This window comes from Eupeodes corollae, chromosome 3 (genome assembly GCF_945859685.1).
Source record: "Eupeodes corollae chromosome 3, idEupCoro1.1, whole genome shotgun sequence".
In the NCBI taxonomy this organism is placed as follows: Eukaryota; Metazoa; Arthropoda; class Insecta; order Diptera; family Syrphidae; genus Eupeodes; species Eupeodes corollae.
The window spans coordinates 37,394,039-37,417,459 of NC_079149.1; the positions used below are offsets into that span (position 1 = coordinate 37,394,039).

General features: G+C 34.8%; 2 protein-coding genes across 3 annotated transcripts in view; both read left to right on the forward strand.

Moving 5' to 3' along the window:
• LOC129949414 (uncharacterized) overlaps nt 1-23,421 on the forward strand; it is a 54,320-nt gene that overhangs the window by 12,847 nt on the left and 18,052 nt on the right. The gene's annotated exons all lie outside the window — the stretch shown is intronic.
• Nucleotides 647-12,126, forward strand: LOC129949415 (phosphatidylinositol 4-phosphate 5-kinase type-1 alpha). 2 transcript variants are annotated; one of them, XM_056060862.1, is made up of 3 exons: nt 647-1,081; nt 9,571-11,358; nt 11,477-12,126. In XM_056060862.1, the coding sequence occupies exons 2-3, from the start codon at nt 9,763-9,765 to the stop codon at nt 11,534-11,536; spliced, it is 1,656 nt and encodes a 551-aa protein (XP_055916837.1). In that variant the 5' UTR covers nt 647-1,081; nt 9,571-9,762; the 3' UTR covers nt 11,537-12,126. The 2 variants fall into 2 exon arrangements, with proteins under 2 accessions (XP_055916837.1, XP_055916836.1); XM_056060861.1 differs by having other exon boundaries at nt 648-1,081; nt 9,571-12,126.

The following is a 23,421-nucleotide window of genomic DNA, read 5'->3' on the forward strand; positions in this document are numbered from 1 at the left end:
ATAAATAAATCATAGACTAATAAAGTTCAGCTTTCAGTTGAATGAAAAAACATTATCAACTGTCATTTTAATAGAAGTAGACTTGGCTTGATAGTTGGGGAGATTTATCTTGACTACCTTTCCAGTCAACTTTCCATTAAAGTTGCCTTAACTTTTTGACATCAGGCCAAAGTTTGCCTAAATTTCAAGTCCCTTATGTCGTCTGAACCTACCCAATGTTAAATTTATATATATTAAAAATGTTAAAACCCCTTTCAAAACTAATGCATGAATATTTAAGTCCAAGTGATCAATTAACTAAAAATGACAACCTTTTAATCGTCTGACTTACAATTTGTTTATAAAAATTAAATTTGCTAAACAAATATTGAAAATCACTTTTTCATTTTAAAATACAATAATTTACAATAACACCAAAAACAATAATCAAATTCAATAGAAATCTAAAATAAAATCACAAAATAATTTTTTAATTTAAAATAATTTTAATTTGGCATCACTTTTCCACAAACTAACGATCACACACTTTACTTTTCCCACAACCAGATGTCTCTCAACTCACTTAAAAGCAACCAATCAAAACCCCTCCATCTGACATTTCTCTTTACTTTTCGCCACATACAAAACTTTTTTGACAGCAGCTAAATTTTTCTTAACACAAACGACGACGGTGATCACTGCGGGCGGCCATTTCTTCAAAGAGTTCTTCTTAATTTTGAAAGAAAATTCAATTAAATTATAAATAATATCCTCCTCATCAAACTAAAACCATTCGATTTAACAAAATACCAAAATTATTAATCTAATCAGTAATGTGCAATTGGATTTGTATGGACATGTGTTGTGTTATGAAATAAACAAGGAAAATAAAAAATATCTAAATAGTTTTTAGTCTCCTGTTGATGGCTGGCTAGCTTCTGCTGCTGCTGCTTCTGCTTGTTTCTCGTGATTTGAAATTTAAATAAAAACAAAAATATTTCAGTGCAATAAATTCCCCTCAAGTACAAATGGAAAAGAGTCCACAAAAATTCCCAACAAAAGAAACTCCCATTCAACAATTATTATTTAAACACAAAGAAATGTGAGTAAATTTAATTTTATGTATTTTCAACTTTCAATTTTGGTGTTTTATTGTTTTTTTTCTCTTATTTATTTAGTTTTGAAAAATGTGAAAAGAGCAGGAACTTGATAATAATAGGAGATTGTCATTGTGGTGAGGTGAGGTGAACTATGGATGAAGTAATTCACATTTGTGTGGCTTTTTGTCGATCTTGGCAAAGTGGAAAAGTTAAAAAAAGATACAAACTATTTAATAATATTTCCATCATCATCGTCATCATCATCGGCGTCGTCGTCGTTTTCGTTGTCGTTGTGGTCGTCCGCGTCGTTCGTGGGGTCACATCACACATAGTTTGTTCATGTTCACTATAATTAAATCATTTTATCTTCTTGTTCTTCCCTTTCCTCTTCCTCTATCTCTGCTTGGTTTTTAGTTGGGTGTTGGGTCCTCCCGATATCATCGAAAAGTCAGACGGTCGGTTGGTCGAAGAGTGTCCAGACCAGAAAGCAGAAAGTTTGCAAAAACATTTCACTATTCTGTTCGCATTTTCTAGCGCTTCGCTGAGCTGCGCTGTGTCTGTCTATGTCTGTTTATCTTTTGCCATTTAGTCTGACGCCCTTGAGGCAATCTGCTGGTTTTAATTTTTCTGTATTTCCGTCTATTTTTATAATATTTCAATGTTTATTTCTTTTACACTGCGCTATTTTTCATTCATTTAAAAAACAACAACAACACACAAAAAAAGTAAAGAAGATATTTTATGAGAATTAATGACTTTGGAATGAATTGCGTAAGCATTCCCTGAGCTAAAGCTCAAAGGCTCTTTTCTATCTCTACCCGGTGGAGTAGCGGAATGTGGTCGAAGTTTCCTACACTCACAGATGGTATTTCCACTGATAAGATTATTTAATTGTTTGTTTTTTTCCTTCGCTCTTATCAAAATCGGTCTGTAGGCGTTTTATGTTTATTGCACTTTTACGAAGCAAGTGAAGTCACTGGGATTAAGTTTGTATAAGATTTTGCATTGCTATTTTATCATAATTACGTTAATAAATTGTTTAACAACACAGATTTTTATTTGTTTTCAAACCGTCGTTGCATCGCCGATCGTGACTTCATTTATTTTATTTTATTTTGAATTTTAAATTGAATCACGAGTTAAGTTGGATTTTGTTTAGGAAGCTGCTGTTGTCTCAAGGAGGAATTCAAGTATATAGTTTTTTGTTTTATTTTTCAATGACGCATAACTTTACGAATACAAAATAAGTAGTGGTAGGTACCTACCTACTTATACCTATCTAGATTTTCTAGTGACTTCTAGATGACTCATTGTCAATATCGTCGTCGGTCGTTCGTCGCGTTTGGGAACTTTTTTTTGTGTTGAGAGAATGAAAGGTAAACAATAATAAGGTGTAATACCTCCTAAATTACTTGGTGATGATTGATTTCTTTACAATTATTTATTGATTTTCTGATTTATTTGCAGTTTTGTTTTCTATGGAGAAAATATACATTTTCTGCAAATTCAGAGATTCATTAAATAAATATTCAAATTTCATCGAAAGTTTTGGTTTGGATTTTATTTTTATTTTTGCATAGATAGATAACTTAGCTCGCGGATAAAAAATGTACAAACCTATCTATGTAGGTTTGATTCGTATAATTTAGTTGAATTCAGAGAAAACCGGTTGTTTAAAATTTTGCAAAAAGTTACTTTTTTTCGCATCTGTTCTCCCTGACGGCGAAACTCGGCGGCTGATGATTGAATACTCGTATTATAGTTAGTGTGTGACTTCATCTGTTTTGTTTTTCGTTACTTGTTGCGACATATATCTAGTTTCTATAATATTATTGCATTATATAGTATTTCAATGGTGTAGTCACGATTCTGAATAAAAACATTTAACTTCGAAACGAAGAGTCGTATTTTTGCATGAAGAAACATTCGAATTTCTATAATTTAAGTTTCCGAGGATGTGAATCAAGAAGCAGCAACTCCAAAACCCTTTAGGAATTTCAGGAAAACAAACTGAAATGTATTCTGTAGGGAAGTAGGACAGGGGATTAAAAACCCGGACACACTTCGTATTCAAGAACCCTCCGACATAGATATTGCGTCAGAAAAACTTAGAGTTGTTCTGAATCACGCTTTAGAAAAAAGTTGTCCCATCAATCATATGGGAAAAGGTAGAAAAAAAAAACACCCTGGTGGACCAATGAAATAGGCAACTTAAAAAAAGATACTAGAAGACTTTTCAACGTCGCCAAAAAAGAACTAGGAAAGAAGCAACGTATTTATGGCCTTCTGCCACGAAATAGAAAGTACAAATGTATCAGCAAGGCTCAGGAAAATTCTGACCATGGATTCAGTCACTCTAGGATCTCTCAAAAAACCTACAGGCAGCTGGACTGAATCCGGTGGCGAAACGCTTGAGCTCCTTGTGATTACTCATTTTCCTGGCTTCGTAGCTGATATCTGCAAGCCAGAAACAGTCTCATACAGAAACCCTAGTACCATCGGATATTATAACGGAAGAAAGGATAAAATAGGCCATTCACTTCTTTTCCCCGTATAAATCCCCTGATCTAGACGGAATCTTCCCTATGATGCTTCAGAAAAGCATAAACCTTATCATCCCACACCTAGCTAGCATTTTCAATAATAGCCTTAAATGAGGGTATGTTCCCTTATCGTGGCGTGAGGTAAAGGTATGAGGAATTCTTTCACTTCCTCGGTTCCTCCGCTCGTTGTCAATGACACTCCATCTGCTAGTTCTTTAGAGAAAGCTAATCTCTTTGTTAGACAGTTCGCCGCCAATTCAACGCTGCCAGTGAGTGTCATGACTCCGCCTGTCATCGAGCGTGTTAGTGATTCTATGAGGCCAATCTTTTTTCGCACTCGTACTGTTGTGAGAGTCCTAAAAGATCGTTATTAACATAAATCCGCTATTGTTCTGAAGAGTTAAAGCTTTTTCATCTGTCCTACTCCTCTGGCCTCGTTACGAGTGAAAACTGCATTTCTCTAGCCTATTCCGAAAAAAGGCGTATCTTTATCACCCTCTAATTATCGTCCGATTGCACTTGCGTCCCTTTTTTCCAAGGGCATGGAAACGCTGATTAATTATCAGCTTAAGAAATATCTCAAAGATCGAAAGCTTCTTAAAGACCGAAAATACGTCTTTCGTAGCAAAAGGTCCACTGGTGATCTCATGGTTCATCTCACCGAACAGTGGAACAAATCTTTACATCATTTTGGAGGAAGTAAGATTATTGCACTTGATATTTCAAAAGCATTTAATAGGGTTTGGCATCAAGCTCTCTTATCGAAAATGTGTGCTTTCGGTTTTCATGAATCCCTGCTTCATTGGATTAGTAATTACCTTTCGAATCGTTCAATACAAGTTGTATTGGATGGATTTAAGTCTGAAAACCACAAAATAAATGCTGGTGTGCCTCAGGGCTCTGTTCTATCTCCAACACTCTTTCTAATTTGTATTAATGATCTCCTGTCTGCAACTTCTAATCCAATACATTGTTTCGCTGACAATAGTACTCTTAGCTTTTCATATTCGTTTTCAGATTCACATTCCTCTTTTTTGGATGTGGAACTGCAACGACAAAATATGATAAGCTTATTAAATTCCGACCTAAACAGCATTGTACAATGGGGATTAAGAAATCGCGTCGAATTCAATGCTTCGAAAAACCAATGCTATCTTGTATCGTTAAAGCGACATATACTCCCCTTGCTCCATAGATAGCACTTGCATCGAGGAGACTGAACATCTCGATATTCTCGGTATGTGTATCACTAACCTCGTTTTGTGGAACGATCACATACGCGATGTCGCCAAAAATGCCGCAAGATATTTGGGTTTTCTAAGGCGATGCCCAAAAGATCTGGGAGGTATAGAAATCTCGAAATTTCTGTCGAATAACAGTTGGGGGATGGTGTAGTCTGTGTGCTTTGGAATTGATTCTAAATACCTAAGAATTACAGAGTGGCCAATGTTGTTGTTAGTCCACTGCGATAAAACTTTGAGGCTAAAAATGTCAAGAAGTGTTAGGTATGGTAAGATGTCCAGTGCCGCAGAATTTTAATTGAATTCATTTAATATAGGGAGGGTTGACAAAAGGAATTTGTTGTTTGGAAAATAAGACTAAATCGGTTTTGTGTGGGTGAACACCCAGTCCACTCCGATCAGCCCAAAGTATTAGTCTGTCCAAGGCATTTTGTAATAGTTCTTTTAGGATGTTAAGATGTTTTCCTGAAACTGCTTTAGCAACGTCGTCCGCATAGGCTATTGTTCTGAAGCCCTCCGCCTCCAGACTAGTTAGGATTTCATTCACCACTAGGTTCCAGAGGAGAGGGGATAGAACACCACCTTGCGGTGTCCCTCTACTAACGAACCGTCTGCCCGAAGAGTTGCCTAGTTTTAAGTTAATTATTCTGTTAGTTAGAATTAAATGATTTAACTCCCGAAGCGAGTCTCTTTACATTTAGAGATGTTAGTGCAGACGTGATTGCAGATGTGTCCACGTTGTTAAAGGCACCTTCGATGTCAAGGAAAGCAACCATAGTGAACTCTTTATGATGGAGCAAATATTCGATGGTAGTGTTGAGACGAAGACAGAAGTCTTGTATCAATACTTGTCCTTAAATGGATATCAATCAATCTTTCCAAGGTCTTAAGAAGGAATGGGATTGATTTACCTGCTTTGGGTATAAAAACAACTTTAACTTCTCTCCATTCCGAGAGAACATGGACCAAGTAAAAACAGCTGGTAAATATTGCCTCCAGGATTGGGTCAATTATGTCAGAAGTCTTTTGTAGCTCGGCTGGTATTATTCCATCTGGTCCTGAAGATTTAAAAGGTTTGAAGCTGTTTAGATCCTATTGTAGCTTGTCCCTTGTGATCAGACCTTGTGGGTATGTTGTATTGGGACTTAAACGTATATAACTGTTGCAAGTTTTGGTAAGAGAACTACCAGAAAAATGAGTATCCAATAGTAAGTTCATAGATTCATGACCTGAATTTGTCTAGGAGCCGTCTGCATTTTTCAAGCAGCTTGGCATCGCTGGATTAGTTGCAAGAATTTTGTCCGTAGCCTAGGGGCTTCAGAAGTTTCTTCTATCGTGCCACAGAAGGATCGCCAAGAAGATCGCTTGAGCCGGTTTAAACATTTCACATTCCTTTAGTGCGGCTAAACAAAAAATCTCTGTACTTTACAGCACAGAGCATTGAGTCTTTTTTAAGATTTGAATCTAAAAGAATAGTACCCGAACGAATATCAGAAGGACTAAAAAACTTCTTGTACTTGGCAGGGTTTTTGACGATGCACGTCAAATATGTAAACAATTCAATATGCATGACTGAAAGCGGTCAAGTCTTCCCGATGCCACTCGTGGATAGTCACATTTAAAAAGAGTGAAGCTTTTTTGATATTATTAAGTTTTTCAAGTTGCGATTAAAAATAATATACAATTCTTTACTTGTTTGAGATTAAAGCCAAAAATCAAATCAGACTTTCTTATTAAAAAAAAATCCCCAGTATGATGGACTAAATATAAACGTTCTCAGTGTTTGATTACTTTGAACAGATTTTATATTACCTTGGTAATTAGTGTACCAATTGGAAATAGTTTACTTGCCCTAATTTACCTCAAAAAGGAGTCATCTAGGGTTACTCTACTACTATTATCCAAATAATCAAAGGTACACAAACACGAAAAGTCGTTTACGTTTTTTAAGGAATTCCAATTGCTTTCATTAAGCTTAGAAAAAAGTTTCAAGATTCATGTGACAACAATTGGCTTCAACCTAACTTAACCTAATCTAGTTGGTTTTCCAATAAAGAGTTGACAACTTGCCCAATCGGAGAATATTTGTATTTCGCTTCAAATTTTCCATCGGCTTCAATTCTTGAGTCAGTTTAATCTTGTCTGGTTGTAAACCAAGATTCTTACGCAAAAGACGCCATTTTGTGGTAGGCACGATGTTCCATTCTTGAGAACGGCGTCGAATTGACAACGAAAGTTATAGGATTAGTAATTTGTGCGTTCACAAACTAAAATTCAATGCTTTCAATTCAAGGAAAGAAAACACACTTTATTAAAAAATAAGCTGCAATGTTCAAATCTAGAAGAAGATAACCGGGAAGGTGGTACAATAAGGCAACCCCTTGCCAACTCCGTTATAAAGATATTTTCGTAGCTAACATCAATAGTACCCGTGGTATGATGTTTAGTGCGATGGACTGTCATGCCAGAGGTCTTGGGTACGATCCCTGACTATGCCATCTTAAGTCTCATCCTATTGCCCGAATTTTTGGTATAACTTTATTCAAAATTAGTGCTTAAACATGATAAATGCGTTGATGCTCTTGGAGAACTGAAAAAATAAAGCAATCCTCGTACAAGAATAACAATATGTCAGTCCGGTCGTTTGTAATACAATTCTGTAATACAATTGAATCCTCATGAATCAAAGGACAACTATCATCACTATTATACGAACCGAACCTATCACTCCCACTCGTCCAACCATCAAGGCAGAATTTAAATAGAATTAAATTGATAGAAAATTCATATTAAACCGCGTTTTTAGCAAACATCCCTTTGCACAAATATTTAACTCTCTATTCATTTCTACTCCATTGGTTTTTAAATCACAACAGGAATTGAGTTTTAAGAGACTTTATTTTGCAGCATTTTCTAAAACTCCATTGAAATCGGCTTCCATAGGCAAATCATCATTTACTCGTATAATAAAACAAACAAAAAAAAACCTCAGTTGTTGTCCATGTCCATTGCATCTAAACTAAGATAAGTAAAAGCTTTAGTATATAACCGCTATAACTAGAAAACCAAATCCTCTTATAGAAAATCCATAAAAACCATCAACTGAAAAACAGACAAATAGAATGAAACAGAAAGACACAGGGAGACCAACAGAGACAGAAAACCAGAAAGAGATAGAGAGAGAAGAACTGTATTGGGTCAAGCGCGCAGTGTGTCGTCGAATGTGTGTTTGGCCATTGTTTCCGTTCTGATAAACGACACAGTCAGTCTCAGTGATGATGATGATTCTACTACTGCAACGTACCTATGCATATTGCATACGATATACGAGTACAACACCACTATCAAGCCAGTTCTGGCCACAAGAGTGAAATCAGACAAAAGACCGACTAAAAGGGCGTGTATCACATAGCATTATTTAATAGACTGCGAAAAATGCACTTGATGCCATAGCAATAGCTCCATAGCCCATAACCCATAACCATCGCCATCACCATGGCCATAGCTTCGGTTCCACCGACCGTCGAGCGACGACCGACTGTAGCCTAGCCGCCGCCGCATCTCGCCTTTCCACAAAAACCGTTCGTTCCCGTGAATGTCGTTGTCGTATTCAACGACGTTTACGTTGTCGTTGTCGTCGTCGGCGATGTTGTTATATTCGTGGATGACTGCACAATTGCTTTTGGCCCATTGTTATGCTTATGATAAAGCCAGCGCAAATTAAAAAAAAAAAAGAAAAACGATGAATAAAAGTGGCGAAAATAATTATGCCACTCCAACTCCATATATGTAGAGCTATAAATACCTCCCTTCTTTCCCTCCCCACTCTCTCTGCCTAGCCTATCGCTAAACCAATGACCTACTCCTTAACAAAATTGAGTGTGGCTTGAGTGTGAAGCATTTTGGGGGACACATTTATCTTCCATTCCATTGTCTCTCTACTTCATATTAAGAAGAAAAAAAAAAGCTAGGAGCGAAGACACTGTCAATGGAAATTGGGCTTTTTATCTGTTATCTTTTTAAATGCGAACATTTATAAGCAAATTAATAATCAAGAATAGGCTAGAGACTCAGGGTGAGTCTTCTGAGTCTTGTTGGTTCGTTGGTTGTGCTTCATAAAAAACCTATTGACTAAAACTCCTCCTCATCAGGCAGCTCGTATAGGTCGTATAAGACCATCTATGTTCTTCTTCTCCTCTGAGTTGTTCCTTTTTCTAAACTTCATTCAAATGATAATAGAAAACAAAAAACTGACATGAAGACTTCTATCTATCTACTTTTTTGTTTATTATTTAGATTGTTTTTGTCTAGTATTTGCGATTGTTATCTTCTCAACTACAGGAGTACAGTACCAAACCCCGAGTGCCTATTTATGAGATAGCAAATTAAAATAAAATGACAGACGGTTTTTAAAGAAATATAAGTATTTGTCAGTATAGAAGAGTAGTAGATGTCTAAAGCCAGACAGACAGAGAATCGTTTGACCTCTTCGTGTCAACAACATTTTTTGATCAAAAATGTCACTGTTTTAGTCTGGAAAAGGAAATTCATGTCCTTTAATGTATAACTTTTTTTTTGTATATTCCATAAGTTCCTGCTCTTTTTTCTTTCTTTGTTTAGAAACTGAAATAAAACAATTCTTTAAAACACCAGGAAGTTGACTGATTTCCTAAAATGCATTTTTTCTCAACGTTTCTTCTTTTATAGAACGCGTGTGATAGATTAGATAAAATATCAACCATCACACCAACACCAACTAAAGCTGCCGCAGCATAATTACTTAACTACAAAAAACTACTTCTGCACATTCAAACCAACGTCGACGCCTCCGCGCCGCCGCTACAGCTGCTATCAGAACGCAAACAAAAATCCAACAAAAAACAAAAAAGATAGAAGAAAATGAGTTCAGTCGATGAAATCAGCACAATTGAAATGGTATCGCTCGTGAGGCCAGTAAAAACTCCAACATCAGATGAATCGGAAATCAAACGAACAAGCTCAAGTGATGTTGTGACAGCAACAACATCGTCATCTAGTCAAGCGACAACGACAGCAAACGACATAACGAAGATCTCCACAATACAAACATACGATGCTGGCACCTCGACATTGGACGCAACAACATCGAATACTTACCGTCCGAGTGCTAGCGGCAAATATGAACGGAAAATTGGTCATCGCCGAGTTGGGGAGGGCGGAGAGATCACCTACAAGAAGATCCACAGTAGCCAGATCATGGGATCGATACAACTTGGTATCCAGCATACAGTTGGTAGTTTGGCATCGAAGCCGAAGCGTGATCTGTTGATGAATGACTTTTGGGAGATCGAGAGTATAAATTTCCCTCCAGACGGATCCAGTATTACCCCTGCTCATCACTATAGTGAATTTAGATTTAAGGTTTATGCCCCAATTGCATTCCGTTATTTTAGAGATTTGTTTGGAATAGCTCCGGATGATTTTTTGATGTCTATGTGTGCATCGCCACTGCGAGAACTCTCGAATCCCGGTGCGTCGGGATCGATATTCTATCTAACCGATGACGATGAGTTTATAATAAAGACTGTCCAACACAAGGAGGGTGAATTCTTGCAGAAACTACTGCCTGGCTATTATATGAATCTGAGCCAGAATCCGCGGACACTGTTGCCGAAGTTCTTTGGGTTGTATTGCTTCCAGTGTAACAGTAAGAATGTGAGATTGGTGGCGATGAATAATCTGCTGCCGTCCGATGTGAAAATGCATTTAAAATATGACTTGAAGGGTTCGACTTTTGGGAGGAAGGCTTCGAAGGCGGAGAGAAGTAAACCATCGCCAACATACAAAGATCTGGATTTTAAAGAACACCATCCGAGCGGGATATTCCTCGAGACGGACAAATACAATGCCTTGATAAAGACAATTCAAAGAGATTGCATGGTTCTTGAGTCCTTCCAGATCATGGACTACTCGCTTCTGGTGGGCGTTCATAATCTGGATCTGGCGTTGAAGGAACGCAAAGAGGAACGAATAAAAAATGCCCGACAGAAGCTTCAACGCAGTGAGGAAGTGTGCATGGAAGACGCTCCCGAAGCCGATCAGGGAATAGCGCAGATAGAACGAGATCGCACTGCTGGGCCTTCGGCTCTCAACCGAAGTCGGTCGATGAACCGCCAGAGGTTGGTGGCCCATTCGACGGCGATGGAGAGTATTCAAGCAGTTGATGAGACAATCGACGAAGAGGAGGACGTTCCGTTGGGAGGCATCCCGGCGCGAAGCGAGAACGACGAACGTTTACTGCTCTACATCGGTATTATCGATATCCTTCAATCGTACAGACTCAAAAAGAAGCTCGAACACACATTCAAAAGTATCATCTACGACGGTGACACGGTCTCTGTGTGTCGGCCATCATTCTATGCTCAGCGGTTTCAGGATTTCATGAGCAAAACTGTTTTCAAAAAGACGCCCACATTTCCACTGAAGCATTCCCCATCCAAGCGAAAAACCAGCAACGTAAGTAACAGTATATCATTGCCGTTGCGCATGCCCGTAAGAGCGCCCTCCCTTACCGGCAGCAGTGCATCCAGTTCGGGAGCTATTCCAAAAGATCGTTACCGTACTATCCCTTCAGGTTCATCAACACCACCGCCCGCCTTTGATGACATCTCCGAAGAAGGAAGTATTCACATGACCGTCCGACAAACTAGCTCTGGCAGTGAAACAAACATAATCTCCAACGAAGATGGACGAAACTCCAATACGTCGATGACCCAAAAGAATATTGTCACCACTACAGCGACATACGTTATAGAGGGCGCTGTCAGATAAAATTGGTATAGCAATGCCAGGGGCAAACGAATCTCTACTGAATGTAGATGGAATTTGGGTATTTATTTAATCGATTTTTGTTTCCTTTACTTTTATGTTTAAAGTAGGATTGATTGTTTATAATATATAAGTATAATATAATTATTAAATGTGGATAAAAGAAAAATGAAAATATGTTGATAGGTAGTGTTTTGTTGTTATCATTTTATTGTGGAACGCAAATATCGAAAAAAAAAATATAGAAAATTGTGGCCATTTGCCTTACAACTACTTTTTTTTTCTTCTCTTTCTTCTTCTTCGTTTTCTCGGGACCTAATCTCATATTGTATTAACAATTTACTATTAAATTTTTTAGTTAGATACAAAATGTAATAAAATTATTGTTTATTTAAATGTTGTATGTATTTAAATTTAGTACGTTTAACGTTTGTACTACACAAAAAAAAACAAAAACACAAACTGGTGATCATATTTTAACTAGAATATGTTATGAAAAAAGTTTGATGCAATAGAAGAAGACATAAAATAAAATTAAAAAAAAAAAACAATATAATATTGAAAAATATATTTTATTTTATATATTTAAAAAAAAACAAACGAAATACTGTGTTATGTGTTTTCTTTTTATCATGTTTTCTTATTTGAAGTAAAAATTAGTTAAAAAAAATAGAAACAGTAGAAATATTTATTTTTTTTTTAATCGGGCAACCCTTTTTTTGTATTTGGTCTTTTTGACAGCTGTCACTTGATTTATGTTCAATTTGTCTTTTTGACAGCTGCCACTTGATTTATGCTCAATTCGGTTTGCCATTTCATAATAAATTAAAGAGTTACTTGAACAACGTTTCAAAACCGTGAAAATTTTTGAAATATTAATCAATACATTTATTGAAGAAAATCGAAATGAAGGAATGAGCGCATTATCTCAGGTTTTGGGCCTGGCCTGTGGCGTTGTTTCCAAGATCATGCGATTTAATGCCTTAGAAGAGAATGTTGGTCGAAACTTGGGCCTGTTTTGGCTGAAATTATTCGAGTCTCTTACCAAAAATCTTCTTCGAAAATAAAGGCAACCCCTTGCTTTAAAATATGTGTTTTGTTTCTTCTTGGAAACATTGCGTCTAAAACACACCCACTAAATTCCTGATACAAATAAAAAGCCATGTAAGCTTATGTTAGGTTTTACGGGAAGATGTATTAGCAATTGCAAAAAAGCTAATCCTTGTGAATCCATTGTTCTCCCCAGGATATGAACAGAATTAGGAAAAGTGGAAGTTTGTGGAAGGAAGGATGGGGTTGATTTTGGTCAGGGTTGCCTCCCTGAGAGCATTTTAATATTCTTGACCTTTTTGGTTAAAAGAAAGTTAAGGCATTCGCGGGGACAGTAAAATGTATCCTCTTCTGTCTTCTTGTCGTCACATCGTGCAAATAAACACGATGATGGTTATCTGGGTATGCATTGAGTTGTGACCTGTTAGGATACCAGTCAATAGTGATAATAGAGACTTGCTTTGTTGTAAAAGGAAGTAACTACTTTCTGCTTGCAGTTTCGAGGAAATTGTTTTGAATTTTCAAATTGATTTGATCTAATTTCTATTAATCAGTACTATTAAATGCGATGAAGCAGTGATCCGTTTTTGTTCAACTTGTCTGTTCTTTCATTTACGTCTATGTGACTTTGGCCTCGGACCTAAAATAGGATAACCGTGTTAGATTTTGTTGAACTCAACTACCTGCGGTACTGTCTTACCAGGCTTTTAATTGGCGCTTGGGTAAAAAAAAACTAATAGCACAATTTCTCTTTTCGTCTATGCCAAAACGTTCATTGGGCAATAGAGAACATTTAGAATTTAAAATATACGAGTTTCCAATTTTAGTCATAGACTTGGGTTCGTGGGAAATGTATTTTTCTACATAACTCAATCGTTTGTTGATAAAATAGATACTCTCTTTTATAGAGAAAAAAGTTCCGGAAAAAAATTGGACCAGAACCATAGTCTGTGTAAATGATTTAATTAGGGTTTTTTTTTTAAACCTTTGATTAATCAACTGATATTTAGAATTCTTGTTCTCGTTCTAATCGAATACAAACTTGCTACCTATTCTATTATTTCCCAGAACTTAAACTAATTGGAAATATTTATTTTATCCTAATAACCTTCTCTCTACTTCGATTCTACATCCCCATTTACCTGTCAGTGACAAACTTTCTCCGATTAACCTTCTGGCAGTTGTGTCGTATAATAATAATTATAATATTAATAAAACAATACCTTAGTATGCATAAAAAGAAAATTTATGATCATTTTTCAATCAGCGCAGCAGCAACAGCAGCGTTTTCTTTTCATCCCATTGGCATGGCCTTAAAATTGCCTTGGCATCTATAATATTAATCATATTTTTTTTGAGTATGTATGTATTTATATATCCTGCCATTCAGTAATTATACTTCTCTTAAATTAATATTGTAATATTATTTATTTTGCGTTCATCATTATTCATTTTCAATATTTAACGACAAGGACGATGACAATTCATAATAATTTCGTTTAAGTATACATTTTTTTGCAGCTGTGATATCAGGAGCGTATTTAATAAGCTATATTAAAAATAGATCAAATTTATATTGTTTGGTCAAGGAATGTGATGGATAAACTAATGACATAAGTTAGTTACTATAGTAAAACTTCAGAGTAGGTTAATGGCTTAAAGTAGCTTTTTTGAAAAGGATACCCTCAGTGAATTCCAACATTTACTTATTCTTTTGTATGGAGTATAAAAAGGTCTCTCCTTAATCCGCTCATGTATAGGTTGAGAATAATAAAATAAATGACTATGGTGAAGAATTATAATAAAAGAAAATTATTTCCGATAACAATAACACATTAAATAAGCAATTAAAACTCAAGTGTAGTGTAGGAAGAAAATACCATACGCTCATTATTTTCGAATTAAAATTAAACAGAAAAAGTAAACAAAAGTTCTTTTCGAACTTTTAAAACTTTTTTGATCCATATTTTTTTTTGTGATTTAATTTGTCTTTATTTCTTAGAAAGGGTGTTTGTGTGGCTTCTTTCATAACAGATTTCTTTTATATTTGCTATAAATTATGGCAACTAGGTATATTAAAATCCGCCATGTAGGTGAAGTAACCCGCGAGCTATTACCAAAGCTTCTTTGAATTGATTCATTTGTTCTTGACAGAGCATGGGAACGTAATGACTTACTTCAATTGAGTACTCTTGAGTTCTTTATTTGGTTCACAAACCCTTTAGTTTGATAAATACAAATAATCAATTGAATGGACTTTTCAAAACAACTCATACCACCCACTACCTCCACTCTCATGGCTCGAATCTGATTGTTATTCTTGTTGAATATCAGCATCATCATTCCATAAGGAAAGGATGGATTGGATATACGTACGTACGTGCCAGGATAATGTACATAAGTAACGTATATTCCATATATTTTTTACGAGTGTTGTTTTAAATTTTATTCAAAAGCTATTTGTGCCACTATAGTAGATATATTGTAGTACTCGTAGAATCGTACTGATATTTTATATGATATCCTTTCCATGTCAAAGTTACATTGCGTTGGATTGGAATTATGGAATAGCGTGAGTAGGGTGTTCGGGGACATACAAAAATAAATAACGATTGTTAATTTATGGTTGATTGATGCCAATATCGATGGCAGAGGTATACATACATTCATATAGTTTTTTTTTATTTTGATTTCGTAACCATAACCATCACCATCATCAGAATCCTTTGTCGTAGTCATCAACTTTATACCAATTCGATTTTTTCATAAAGAGAGGACAAACGAATAAAAGTTCATATCTATATATGTATGTAGCATTGCTGGATAAAATGACGTATATATTTATGTTTGCTGCCAACTTGGCGAAAATATCAACGAGAACAAATTAAATAAAACAAAAGCAGACAAAAAATATTATAACTATCAAAATGAAAACAAAAAATTGAAAATATTGCTGAAAGTTGACAAGAACATTAAATATTATTGAACTTTAAATGGTTTTATATTGCTGCAATTAATGAGCAACAATAAACATAAAAAGCTTAGACAGACCTTGTAAGCTTTATGATGGTATATTTGGGTCATCGAAAAATGAAAATTCGCTTGAAAATGTTGCAAAATTTATTTGAAAAAGTTAAGTTAATAACGATAGGAAATAAAGTAGAGTGCCAAGTTTTAAAATGTATTCTATAGGTACCTGAAATTCTATAAACAGCATTGTATTACTTCTTCAGAATTTGGTTTTGTTACGTTTACAAACAGCACAGGTTAATAAAGGGTGTTTGTTTTTAGAGGAATAGAAATGGAATAAAAAAGAAGAATGCAATCTTTAAAACTCATTTAATGAATTGAACTTGAAGATTGCATTAATTGATTTCATCTAAAGATTAGGACTTCAAAATAAGCAATGACTTATAATTTGGTCATAAAAACACTGCAATCATTTTTTCTTCAATCATTTGAGTGCAATCAATTGACCGCTAACTAAGAAACAAGAACCATGGTTTTCAAAATAAATTTGCGCCAGTGTATTGATGTTGAAATGACAAACCAACCTTAATGGCTGAAACACAAACACGCTTCAGCGTCGGTTTCGATGGGCCCGCTTTGAGGTTCCTTTGAATGACATTTCCAATATGACATTTCTACAATGGCACTTCTCTTATTAGCATTCTGTCTCAAAAGTTTTTGTTTGATTTTTCGTGCAGTGCAAAAAAGCCGAAGCTGAAGCCGGTTTGTGTTTCAGGCATAACATACTTAATAGCTGACAAAATGGGCAATAGTTGCAATATTTGTTGCGAACTTAAAGTTATATACCTCTAAACACCCATTGGCTGCGTTCAATCTCGTGTTAGATAGGGTATCTTGGATAGGTGAAATTTTAGATACCTTGTTGAACGAGTTGGATAGCTGTCAAAAAATAAAAAAAAACTTTCAGCTGTTCACAAAGATCAGAGAAACATTTAAGCTTCGAAGTCAAAATTGTCCTGGTAAACAAAGTAAGTTAATTTTGAAGTTTAAAAAATAGATCATTGCCCATGTTCTGCATTTCACTTATTGGGAATACACTTTGCGAAAGTGAATTTGGGTGTTCCACAATTCGTTATCGTGAATTGGATTTTCGAACATGCAAATGGATGTTCTGTATTTCGGTTTGTTCCATTTTTCGAACGCATTCAAATCACATTTTTTAATTTTGTGAATTGATCTTTGAAAGCTTCCTTTTGCTAGGAATTTGGAGGGTTGCAGCAAGTTTTGAATTGAAGAAGGTATTATAAAAAGTTCTATCTCTCTTAGAACATATAAAAAAGCATATTTGCTTTAACTAAAATAACTTAATTTATTAGAACAATTCTACATAATTTTCACACAAGTAAAATGTGTCAGCAAATCCAGTATATTTTTTTCTTTCTTATTTAATCTCTTGAATTCTTCTTTCTTTTTTCACTTAAAATTGATAATAATATTGCATCCATCTTCAAAACAGCAAACATTTTACTTCAGAAACAAAATAAAATTGTATGATTCTTCAGTTCTGACAGTTCGAAGCAATTTCGAAGTTTTCGAATTCGATCGAATTAAAGAACATGCAATTTCATTTCACGTGAAATTGAAAAGTGATTTCAATTCACTTTCGATCGAAATTCGGAACATGGGCGCATAATTACCTTCTAAAATTCGGAGGCAAATAGCTTCTTAATCGTCTATTATGTACAGAACATATCAAATACAACTTCAACTAACATTTTCTATCCTTTTGTTTACCAACAAATACATGAAGCTGAAATCAATTTTCAAGTTTATTGAAATTCAACCATGTGCTGAATAAGCTGATCTGTCAGATACCTACATACCGCAGAAATTCTTGGATACCTTTGGATTCTTTTATTGACATCTCAGCTGTTTTTAATCAGCTGTTATCTTACACGTAGAACACTTTCAAAAAGGTATCCAGATACGCTATCTGTCCGAGATTGAACGCAGCCAATGGCTAAAACACAAACACGCTTCTTCGTCTGCCATTCTGCATTACGATGGGGCAGCTTCGAGGTTGTTGTTATTTTTTTCTCAAAAGCTTGTTTTGATTTTCCGTGCAGTAAAAAAAAATTTATTTGAAAACAATTAAAGTAGCTTACACAGTCTATACCTAATACCCGACGGGAATTCCTCTAACAGTAGGTAAATGTATTTTGTTTGTTAACTTTTTTTTTTTACAACTGTTACAGACAAAGCAAATGTTCAACAGCTATTGAGCTGTCAGACAAAGCAAAATATGTTCATCAAATTTGAACTAGAGCTTCCGTTTGGAGTCACATTACGTTCTTTTTCTTACGAAACGTGAGGTCAAAGCTTCATTATGATAGCATGCATTGAATTCCTAGCAAAGCCGAAGCTAAAGCGTGTTTGTGTTTTAGCCATAAAAGACTTGACAGCTGGCAAAATAGGTGCTTGTTACAATAGTTGTTGCGAACTTAAAGTTATATATCTCTAAAAAACATCCATATAAGTTTATCCAAAAGTTTAAAGCTTGATTTTTTTAGCTTTGACACTTAATGTTACCTAATTTGCACGATTTAAATCATGCCCTTTCCAATTATCGATACAACCTTGTCCCAGGAGACGTGAAGGCCACACGAAACTTTGGCAAGCTTCTGTGTCATTCAAATTCAAACACTTTGGATTAGATTCGGTTTTGTGTAACAGAGACTCTTTTTGGTATAAGTCTCTTTACTTTTTTTGCGAAAACAAAACAGTGCAGGTTTAGTTTTGTAAATTTTGTATATATTTAATACGTTAAAAAACAAGAAGATTTGTTTTGAAAGCTACATATTTTTCAATGAAATTCAACAGTTTGTACCTTAAAATGGGCAACGAACTATAATTTAGTGTTTATAGCATTTTTCGTTCCAAATGTCATCAAGAACCTTTATTTCGTTATCAAGTAAGCTCTAAGCAGAATTTGACAAAATGTTCCATTTATTTATGAAACACACTTGAGAAGAGTCAAAAGTTTTAGAAATTGCTTTCTGTCATTTTAACACCTTACGAAACAAACATTTGGCGCTTTTCTTTTTTAGTTCAAAGCTGAGCTCTGAGCAGAGTGAGCAAGCAGAGTGGAGTAGGGTAGAGTTCTGAGCAGAGTATGTTCAGAGCCTTCTGATTTAATTATGAAACAACTTGAGCACTAAACTGTAATGATTTTAAATGTCGTCTGTTTGAAGGCGTTCAAAATTTTCTGTAATCAAATTAATTAATAAAACAGTCATAGAGTTGGTCCATTTGACTCCTGAAATAAATTTGATTCATAAAAATGCTATATGCAGTTAGTTTTGTCTACATTATCTTTCCTTCTACACTAAAGCAACTAGCCTCTTCCGCCATTTTTATTGTTTTCACAATGATTTTTTTAATTTCCCGGCTTTCAAATATCAAATTGTTTGTGTTCAGCATTTTACTCCGTTTACTCTGTTTATTCTGAGCTCACAGAGAGTGCTCTGAACACGTTCAGAACTAAAAAAGAAACACGAATTCGAAGCTCTAAACGATCAGAGCTCAAAAAGAAACAATTATTTTTTTTGACAGTTCGAGCTCTGCTCTGAACTAAAAAAGAAAAACGCCAATTAAGTCAGCAGCGCTCAGCTTTTTACTTCAAGTTCACTTTATTCAGACCTTATAGAACACGCTACGAGCAAAGAATTATAAAAATCCGTGTTTAAGATTTCTAACTGAAAAAGTGAGAAATATGTTTCTAAGAATACGGAAATTTTCTAAAATCTTGAAATATTAAACTGGTCCAAACAAATTTTGACATTTCAAATGACTAGTGAGAAAAAAGGTGTCAAATTCCAGTGATGCCAACCTAAGGCCCCAAAATTTTGGGCTGTTTAAAAACTGAAGATTTTAACTAGCGTCTTAGAAATCATCGATATAAGATGAGTCTTTATTTGTATTGAAAGAATACTTGGATACTTATGAAGCTTTAAGTAAAGAAGAACAAAATTACCAAACTAGCCCCCTTTTACCTTATTTGAAAGCAACAAATTTCAAAATTTGTATCGACGTAGAACATATTTAGATGCAATACAATTTAATTGAGTTCAACCTGAGGTCAAATTTGACTTAAAAACCTTAAAATATATATACGATATTTTTCTGGTGAAGAAACGACAATTGTTATGATTTTCCTTGTTTTTGTTAAATTATAAGTCCCTTAAAAGCTGATTTTAATCTCTATGCCATTACAACACCTGTCCAATTAATTGAGATATTTCAAGTAGGTACATCTTAAGTAGGTCGTAAAGATTTTCTACTAAACCAACTTACTTCCGATTGCAAAGAGCAAATTCCGGGAAGACACTTCTTGGTTTTAATATCAAAGTCAATGAACTGTCATCAAATGTCTATTGAAACACGTTCCACATTTATAACAAGTAGGTATTAAACGATGAAACACTATCCTTAATGTTTAATATTAAATACTTAAGACAATATACCTTCCTATAAACACATACCTATGTACCTTTATTCATATATAGACATGCAAATACATAGGTATACAAAATAAACCCCATCATCATCATCATCGTCGTCATCCATACGGCATAATCCACTTAAGTGGAAATAATAATTATTCTAACGACAATTTGAATTTTTAATTAAATCCGTCAAGTTCCATGTTTCTGGGAGCTATAGGAGCTGGAAACTGTTAGCTAGGATGTTGTTATAGGAACCAAAACCACCCCATCCCCAACCATAGAGAGAAGCATCATCAGTAGTGCCACCACGTCTTAGCCTAATTATGTGGATCATTAAAAGTGATTATCCACAAACAACGTACCTATACATATATACCTTCTTTCACATTCATATACAAAAAAACACACACAAACAAAGAGAATAAACATTTCTTTAGTTGTGTGTGTAGTATCTGTGTTTTAGGATGGGGGTAATTTTTGTTTGATTGCTGAAACTAAAAGCGTCCGCCCTCATCATCATCATTATCATCAAGATAGTCCTTTATACAAGTCACACCATCAGCCAACAGGATAAATGTTCAGATAAACTTAGGATAGGAAATAAGTTTTGTATCACACTTTTAGCCTCTCTGGTTGACAGGAACAGGAAATAAAAAAAATAAAAACAGAAAAGTTATTGTATTTTTTTTTTTATTTCTGGGTCATCCCTTAATTACTTTCAATGATCATCAGTGATTAGGATTAAGTAAGAAAAAGTAGATGAACAAAAAATTCAATAAAAACAAATAAAACTGAATTAGGATGCTAACCAAAAAGTGATGATGTTGACTAAAACAATATACACCATCAGTCCATTACCTATAAATAAAAACACGAAATCTTTACCAATATTATAAAGCCGAAAAGTTTTGTTGTTTGTTTGTCTGCTTGTTTGTTTGTTTGAAGGCGCTAATCTCAGGAACTACTAGTCGCATCTGAAAAATTCTTACAGACTAAGTTAGCCCATTTATGTAACATCACACTTAGTATGTGACAGCATATAATAATCTTTAGAAGTTGGCTGACTATAACCCGTTTATGCTTACAAGATGTTATCTGCATGCGACTAATGCAACGGGTGCAGCTAGTTTATACATAAACATCTCAAGTAGATACCTGAGTATACCCAAATTGGAAACGGACAATACGAAAAGTTTTGTTGTTTGTTTGTTTGTCTGCTTGTTTGTTTGTTTGACGGCGCTAATCTCAGGAACTACTAGTCTGATTTGAAAAATTCTTTCAGATTAAGTTAGGCCATTTATATAACATTAGCTTAGTATGCGACAACATATAATTATCTTTAGAAGTTGGCTCACTATTTTGCTAACATGATGTTATCTACATGCGACTAATACAACGGGTGCAGCTAGTTTAGACATAAACATTTTAAGTAGGTACCTGAAATTGGAAACGGATAATAACCTTTGTGAATCAATGTAGTTTTTTTTTCTGACTAACAATTGATGACTCTTGAAGGTGGTGGGTGTTTAAAAATGGTCGTCATAACTTTTCAAACTATTGTATCACTATATTTTATGAAACCTCAACCTCTATCACCCAACTTCCAAAAATGAGACCAACGAACGTGTTAGGAATTTTAATACGAGTACTCATCATCCAAAAAAACAAAAAAACGATAGTCAGGCAAATTCCATGATAATAACTTGAACAATGGCTACCGATAGAAAATATGACAAAAAAGGTGAATGTTAAATAATACAAAAATAACAACAACAATAACTAAACACAAAGAAAGAATTTAAAAAAAAACTTTAGATCCATTTAAGTTCTATCGACCGTTAACCAAATTGAGTCAATACATTATGAGCGCAAGCATATTGCACAAGTGTTGACTGCAGAGTGCACTATTGTGAATGTGACACGAAGACAGAGCTACCAGAGTTTACAAATTACAATTTTTTTTGTCATTTTTTTTTGACATTTACTAAGTGAAACAAAACACACGTCAAAAGTGTATAGAGGGTTATCCATTTTGCGGTTTCAACGTTAAATGTAAATAAAACATATATAAAACATGTTTTTTTATGATATTTCTTTTTGAATATAAACTTTGAACGTGGACATTATGTGTGAAAGACTACATCATTAAATTGACCATAACGCAAATTGTTGCAAGCATCGATTCTTTTGAGGTTATTTTCGACCACTTTTTGACACGTAATGGGCGGTATCTCAACTGTAGCTTGACGAATGCTTGTTTTTAACTGCTTAAGAGTTAAAGGTCTATCTCTATAAACACGGTCTTTTGAGACCAAAAAAAAAAGTCCAGAGGTGTCAAATCGCATGATCTTGGTGGCCAGCTGATATCGCCAAGAATATAAATTAAGCGGCCAGGAAATGCCTCTCGCAATAAAACCATATTCGCTAGACTTGTTTGGCATGTGGCACCATCTTGTTGAAACCACATATTTTCCAAGTCGTATTTTTCAATAAAAGGTACAAAAAGTCTGTTATCATATGATCATAACAAATTGACGGTGACACTCGTTCCATTGTCTCGTTTTCGAAGAAGTAAGTTCGAATCACTCCTCCAGACCTAAGAGCACACCAAACAGTGACTTTTTGTGGATGTAAAAACCTCCCTTTAATTACTTGAGGATCCTCAAAACCCCAGATGTAGGTGTAGGTCCAAATGGAAAAAAAAACCATAATGTGTCGTAAGACAGTCCTAATTCTTGAGAACAACAAGGAATCGACACTTTCAGGTCTCCGGCAACACTTTCACTTGCACAGGCCATACAATTTCTGTATCTAATCTAGTCTCTTCAAATTTCTTCACCAAATTCCTTGCAAATTGCTTGTCATAATCTCCTCTTAAAGCACGATATGTGGCGGTGGTAGAATAACCATTTTTGTAGTAGGCCTTAAAAATGTTTATTCGTTGTGCGATAGTCCATTTTCGTAAATGTCATAATTTCAACTGAAAAAAAAATGGTTCAACAACTAAGTTTGACAGATGTCGAAGTCCAGGCCTTTACTTTTGAAACCACAAAATGGATAACCCCTTATAAGTACATTAAAAGAAAAAAGCTATTGTGGTATACTCTGGCGTATACGTACTTTTTTAACTTTTTCATTTTTGCTAATATAAACTTAAAAAATTAGACAAACAATTGATTAAAGTTTACATACATTAATTTCAGAAATCCAAACTTACTGTTGCATA

What these genes read in the sequence shown, in the direction of transcription:
- LOC129949415 (XM_056060861.1), top strand. Translation starts at nt 9,763, where the DNA reads ATGAGTTCAGTCGATGAAATCAGCACAATTGAAATGGTATCGCTCGTG.